The sequence below is a fragment of the Mytilus trossulus genome, chromosome 11, assembly GCF_036588685.1.
Source record: "Mytilus trossulus isolate FHL-02 chromosome 11, PNRI_Mtr1.1.1.hap1, whole genome shotgun sequence".
Taxonomy (NCBI): domain Eukaryota; kingdom Metazoa; phylum Mollusca; class Bivalvia; order Mytilida; family Mytilidae; genus Mytilus; species Mytilus trossulus.
The window spans coordinates 42,262,344-42,270,084 of NC_086383.1; the positions used below are offsets into that span (position 1 = coordinate 42,262,344).

Here is a 7,741-nt window from a genome sequence, read left to right on the forward strand (position 1 = left end):
TTGTAATATCATTTACATGTTTTACAATTTTTCACTTATTCTTACAACATTTGTATAAACTTCAAGATTATAAAAAAACGTTTTTTTTTCTAAAGTGAACATTGATTGGTTAAATATTTCTCAGTGATGTCCTGTGTTTCTCGTTTCTCGTTTTGTTTATATAGATTAGACCGTTGGTTTTCCCGTTTGAATGGTTTTACACTCGTAATTTTGGGGCCCTTTATAGCTTGTTGTTCGGTGAGCCAAGGCTCCGTGTTGAAGGCCGTACTTAAACCTATAATGGTTTACTTTTTAAATTGTTATTTGGATGGAGAGTTGTCTCATTGACACTCACACCACATCTTCCTATATCTAATCTATCTTTTTTTTTATTACTGTGTATTTATATTGTGATAGAATTTTGATACAATGGGATATTTCATTCTATTACAGAATGAGTTATACCATTTAATTTCTTTCTCATGTTCACTTATAACATTATATACTGTGGATTCATTAATTTTCGTGGGTACCAATTTTCGTGGATTAAGGAAAACTTACATGTCAGTGGATATTTAAATTCATGGTTTAAATGAAGTCTGCATACAAGCCTATAAGAAATCTGTAATCCGTTGATCTTTTAATTTCGTGGCTCATTTGTGCCCACGAAATCAACGAAAATTGGTATCCCACGAATAATAATAAATCCGCAGTAAGAACAATGCGCTCATTTCTTAATTAGAAAAACAGATTTTTTATATTCAAAAGTACAATATATTATAGCTTTTAAGTTTCAAACATTCAATGAAATAGAGTTATCCCTCTTTTATCATCACATATGCACTTTTGTTTTCGGATATTGAAAAGAACAGAAATATATCGTTTCGTAATGAAGAGGATATTGATTATTAATATGAAAAACACAGTAGTTCGTACATGTTTAAAGCTACCTTATGATGATACTGATGATTGAGGTACAGATTATTTAGTGCAAAACATAACAACGAGCAAAGTCAGCTATAAAAGGCACCGAAATAACAATTTAAATCAATTCAAACGAGAAATTAATGACCTTCTTTATGTACAAAAAAATGAACGAAAAACAATTATGCAACACAAAACAAACGACACCCACTGAATTACAGGCTCCTGATTTGGGACAGGCACATACATACACAGTGTGGCGGGGTTAAACATGTTAGTGGGAAAAACTAATAAAACAACATAGCACTCACACCACATCTTCCTATATCTATCATTCAAAACAATCTGACCGTTGCAGATCAAACACAATTTTTATTCAAAAGTGATACTCCGTAAATAGTTCTAAGCAAATGAGAAGTTAAACTGAAAGTAAAAAGAATTTCAACAAAATCGATAAAAGTAACGACGGACCTGGTACGCTACAAAAGGATAACACTGCCAATCATATTTCTGTCAAAATTAGTTCAGAAACAATTAATTCATTCTAGATATTGCCTCTGTAGTGAACATGTTCATCTCTAACGCACATAATATTAAGTTACATATGTTTATTTTCTCGGTTTTATAAGCCAATAGCACTAAATAGGGAACAGGTCAAACTATCTTTTTTTGCAATCATAGTTCAAACATATACGATCAAGTTTGGCGTATTTTTTTTGAACAAGACTGAGGTAAATTTAACACATCAGACGTCTATTAAATCTTTGATAAAAAGGAATAAAGCTTTTTCATGATCATCTATTGAAAATCAGTTATTATTTATTCGTCTCAAAAGACAATAGCATGAGTCTTTTCATGTAACATTGAGTATTGATATATCTACCACAATTAATTTGAAGGTCACCTCTGTGTCCTAAAATTCAGACAAATCTTTGAAGGTCACCAGTCAACTAATTGATTGATGGACAAATTATTTGATGATAAAGTATTTTTTTCACGTCAAGTGTTTGGTCACTAATTGCTATGAATTGTCATCCGATTGTTAGATAGATTTGCCTTTTCTTGGGTTTGACCAAATAAAAACCAAGAATAATCCACATTGTGAATATAATAAAGAATAACGAAAAAAAAACAACCGACAGTTCTTATTGAACTTATATCTCACTAACAAATACTATTTCATATTTCAAAAGTTCCAATAGAAATTTAACACACATTCAACCTTTCCATTTAGAACTCCATTGCTGTTCACCCGTAAAATACAACTTTCAACCTTTGACCGTAAGCAACGACATTCCCGCTGCTAATGATTTTTTTCTCTATTTTTTTTATTGTGTTATTGTATAATGAATAGCTGTCTAAAAAAAGGCAATCATGTAGTATTTTTTATTTTTTTATTATCAAAGAAGGAAACACGATCTCTTGTAACAACATAAAATGCAATTGTTTTTTTTATTTGTTACGCATGTTGCGGCGGAGGCAGAGTGGCTTCATATAAATTCATCTTTCAGCCATTTATATGTAGAGTAGGATATAATTGATTGCTGATGTAATAATTGTCTAGCAGATTTGAAATGACTAAGATATACACAACTAAAGGTTACCATATGACCTTCATCAATAAGACATCATATCAGCTATGAAAAAAGGTCACAGCATGAAAAATGAGAACAATTCAAGCAAGAATATTAAATGCCTTATTCATAACAATACATAATTACGTTAAACATTATGACATGTTAGAGCTAAATCAAAAAATAGAATAGACCTCAAGGGATATCCAAACCGGAACAAATGGCAAAATCAATATTTCAACCACTTCAAACGACTAGAAAATAGCTTTAAAATTCATGTAATATTTTCATCTTTTTTCATATCTTATTTTGTCCACAACTAAACTTTTCATTGCGTTGATATTTTAAAAATTCTCGAAAGAAGTGTCAGAATTTACAATTCCCCGATAAGAACATACAGGACTTTGAGTGTATCTAATAGCTCATCATAAGTATTCTTCTCTACGGTGTTATTAAACTTTAATTATAACTCAAACAAAGAAATAGCAAATGGCTTAAATAGTGTTGATACACATAGTCATGTCGTAACACCAATCCCGTTCCCTTTAGGCGATTGTGAACCACAGAATTAGACTAATTACCGGTTTGTACAAACATAAGCAACACGACGTGTGTCGCACGAGGAGTAGAATCTACTAACTCTTCCGGAGAACATCAGATCACCCTAAGTTTTTTTTGGGGTTCGTTTTGCTAAATCTTTATTTTGATGTATTTTGTGTCTCACGTTTTTTTATGCATTGCATTGTCAGTTTGTTTTCGATTTAGGAGTTTGACTGTCCCTCTGGTATCTTTTGCCTCTATTTTACTCACTATAAATTTATATAGAGTATTCTACAGGTAAAGATAAATTAAAAAAAATCACTTTATTTATTGAAAAATCAATAGTTGACAAAAAAATTCCAATAAAACATGTACTATTTTAATCGTTAAAATATAAAACAAATATCACAGTCTTTTTGATAAATAATTATAAATAGATGAAGAAAAAAAGTAAATGCTTAATAATTATCACAATGCCAGATATGACAAATACATGAAGGATATCTGATGTTTACAATGCAGTTTACACAAACGGTTCTCACATAGCATTTGACTAACCACACAGTGTAAAAAACGTAACCTTTCGAATTGTCTTTGAATCTGTATGCTCGACCTATTTTTCCTTGGTTGAAAATGTCGTTGTGTCTTATGCTAATACAAATTGCTTTTTAACAGCAAAAAAGCAGCGAGGTACAGTAAAACTGATTCCGTAGGTCTGACAGATGAGTTGTCATTGCCTCCTGCAAAATAAAAAAAAAAGGATTTAGAAAATCCATGATTAACCTTTAACATGTTTAAGGATTTGTTTTCAATATTAAAAACATATGTAAAACAATTATGTATAAAACAGAAGTGCCGACAAACGAAAACCCTTATTATTCAATTTCAAAAAAACTCTTTTATTCGGTAAACACATTTTATTTTTAACTTGGTGTTCCTTATGTAATAAATATATGTTGAAAATGGCTCAAATGTTAGGAAGCAATCAGTCAACTCTGGTAACCATCAAATGAATAAAACGTGTTTCTTTCTTTTACAAACAAACTGATCCTTGAAATGAGCTAAATCAGCTTACCCGATGATACACTTAAAGACTAACATTGGATCTGAAACTAAGTAAACCGTGTACGTCAATAGGTATTGTAAAAGGAAACAGATATTACATGTATGTCCTATATACAAATTGTTAAAAAAAGAGGGACGAAAGATTCCAAAGGGACAGTGAAACTCATAAATCTAAAATAAACTGACAACGTCATGGCTAGAATTAAAAAGACAAACAGACAAACAATAGTACTCATGACACAACATAGAAAACTAAGGTCGAGGTCAAATAATTTTCATGGACATTTATAACGAAAAAGTTAAAAAAAATAAGACATTCTTTTCATTCGCCCACATATAGAAGAGGAACATTCAACTCATTTGTAAAAAATAAACAAACAAATCCATGGATAACAAAGACAAACAGACCAATAGACAACAATAGCACACACAAAACAATATAGAAAACTAAAGACTGTTCATGTAATTAATTAATTGTTATGCTTAACGTACAGACCTCTCCAATCAACTTCCAACGTATCGCTATAGACACCATTCATTGTATTAATTTTACATTTGTAAACTCCATTGTCAGATTCCTTGATGGCATTTGAATGTAAATTTAAAACTAATTTGGCATTGTTTAAATCTGAACCATAATTGGAAGATCTTGATGGAATGTCCGTGCCTGGAAACCATTTTGTATCATTGTTTTCTCCAATTCTATGAACATCTACAATATCCCAATAACTTCCATTTATTTCTTTTGATAACTTAATCCAATAGACATTAGTATGTTGATAATCGGCAAGTTGGCAACTAATAGAATAAAATGTATTTGAAAACTTGATATTAACAGTTTTATTTTCCGATTCTGTATTATCATGAACATCTGCTCCAGCTGTAAGAAAAGCAAAACAATTGAAATATGCATTGTATAATGTACATAAATGAAGATGCAGTAATTTGTATTTTAAGTCAATTCATATATCAAGAAGTAATAACAGGTAAATTGCTGTAAATTACATAAACACAATAAATACAGAACACAGCGGCAAAAGAAAAAAGAGAACACTTATCAAATGGCAATACTAGTTTCTCAAACACATCAAATGAAAGAATATTACTGACTTGGTATTATCATTTTCTAATGAAGAAAACGATTGACAAAACCTTTTTTTTATGCCCAGCTAAACCTCTCACTTGTATATGACATTCGCACCAATTTCCATTATATTGACAACGATGTGTGCAGAAAAAATAAATATAATAGGTAAAAATGTGAAAAATAGGGGTACATCAGTAAACATTGCATGTGTTATAGTCTGAATCACTATACAAACAGACAAATATGTAACAGAAAGATGTGGTATGAGTGCAAATGAGGCAACTCTCCATCCAAGTCACAATTTATCAAAGTAAACCATTATATGTCAAGGTACAGCTTGAGCACGGGGACTTGGTTCACACCGAACAACATACAATAAAGGCCCCAAAAAATTACCAATGGGAAAACCAACGTTCTAATCCATATAAACAATGAGAAACGCAAAATACACATTCAGAAACGATATCTTCTGAAAATCAGATTCATGATTTAGGACAGGGACAAACAATTGCAGCGGGATTAAACGTTTTAATGGTACCAAACCTTCTACCTTATCTGAAACAATAGTGTAATACCACAATATAGAAAGACTGACTATAAAATATCAATTAAAGTGGCTTAACTCAATCAAAAAACGCAGTAACACAACAGATTACACAATGAACGAACAAATTTGATCTATGATGCAATGCAAATACATAGTTAATTAAGATAAGGGATAAATAGTTAAAATAAAATTATTATACCGATTTGAAATATTAAAGAAACAATTTCAGAAAAACACAAAAGCACTTTAGCAAAAATTAAACACAAGAACATAAAAACACGCCAAAGGTTTGAAAAGTAGGTCTCGAAACTACGCGTCTTACTTTGGTTGGACATTTATGTAATGTAGATCATTTCAAGTACGTACTGTAGATCCATTTTTGTTCGTGGGTACCAACTTTCGTGGATTAAAGAAAACTAACATGTTCATAGATATTTAATTTCGTGGTTTTGCTGAAATTTGCATACAAGACTTTAGAAAATTTGGATTTCCGTTGAACTTTTAATTTTGTGGTTCACCGGTTCCAACGAAATCGACGAAAATTGGTATCCAACGAATAATAATGAATCCACAGTATATGTTTGTGCGCTTGTGTTTAAAATATGATGTTTTACTTAATCTAAGAAATCCTGAACTGTGAGTTATACATTTTCTAAATATATGAAATTACTTGAATGTATGTTTTTGTGGTTAATTCTTTCAGTTGATGTGAAAACGAAAAGAACACGACCAATGCTAAATAACCTAGCTTATATAAAAATAGAAAGATGTGCCATAATAATCGATGAGAAAACGATATACCAAACTCCAAATGAAAGTGAGGAAATCAATTATAGGAAACCGTACGGCTTTCAACGTTGTAAAAAAAAACCAATATCGTATAGTCGGCTTTGAAAGGCCGCGACATGAAAAATGTGGAATAATTCAATTTAGAAAGCTATCGGCTTAATTTGTAATCAAATAAATTTACGAAGATCAAATATGACATACACGAACCAATGAAAAATACTGAAATACGGGCAGTCATATATATACTTGATTTAGAGATAACGGATTTAGAAACATAGGTATGTGAATTATCGTAGAGCAAATTTATTCAAATTGAATATAATTACATTATTTGAATAATTTGAATACATATAATATAGATCAAAGCCGAAACATACTATTGAAGATTGTACCAAGATATAACACATTGTTTGTACCAACATATAAACCCTTGCATTCAGATTTAATTTATTTTTTTTATTAAACAATTAACAAAAACATGATATTTTTTTAACATGAAAAAGGAGAGTTGTTTGTTCAACAATAAATGATCGTTTTTCATTTCAAAACAAAATATGGTGAAATGTATAATTCAGGTAACCTTTATAAACAAAAAAATATTACATAAGGGTTAAACGTATAGAGTGACTTACTTGTACATGTTGTAAAGAATGAATATACTATAAGAATAAACACAAAAATACTTCCATCGAAATTCATGAATGGTCATGTAGTAACAATGTTTTTTAAACACAGTAAGATTAAACTCCTTACAAAAGACGTGTATTTCATAACTTGGAAAACCGATTGCCCATGGATTTTCAATATTAAATCATGACTGATGTTTTTTATAGATTTAAAATTTCTCAGTTTTATAAATAGAGCAAAAGTTCCAAGTTAAATATAGGAAAAAAACATAAATACTTTAAAGGTGATAAAAATAGTTTTATAGGTAAATCAAAAGATTTCGTTATTGTGTAATCAAGTATTTCATTCGGGTGATATATTTTGATGTGAATAACTTACTGTAACTGTTTTGTTTTTATCTCTGTATATTTACAAGTAAAATCGGTTACATTTAAAAATTAAATGTTTTCGTTAAACATTTCTTTATTTTACAAAACAAACATATGAAAGGATCAAATATCAGTTCTAAACATATATATCCGTGTATGTGGTGTGCAGTTAAAAGCAAAATTGCATGATGTTGCTTCTAATTGCCGTTTGCATTTATTCTTTTCACGGAAAAAACGAAAT

General features: G+C 30.1%; 1 protein-coding gene across 2 annotated transcripts; it reads right to left on the minus strand.

Moving 5' to 3' along the window:
* Positions 1–3,436: 3,436 nt before the first annotated feature.
* Positions 3,437–7,259, minus strand: LOC134690369 (uncharacterized). 2 transcript variants are annotated; one of them, XM_063550341.1, is made up of 3 exons: positions 7,138–7,259; positions 4,579–4,794; positions 3,437–3,757 (listed from the first exon to the last, which is right to left on the minus strand). In XM_063550341.1, exons 1-3 carry the CDS (start codon positions 7,202–7,204, stop codon positions 3,669–3,671), a joined length of 372 nt encoding a protein of 123 aa, XP_063406411.1. In that variant the 5' UTR covers positions 7,205–7,259; the 3' UTR covers positions 3,437–3,668. The 2 variants fall into 2 exon arrangements, with proteins under 2 accessions (XP_063406411.1, XP_063406410.1); XM_063550340.1 differs by having other exon boundaries at positions 4,579–4,962.
* Between the last annotated feature and the right edge of the window lie 482 nt (positions 7,260–7,741).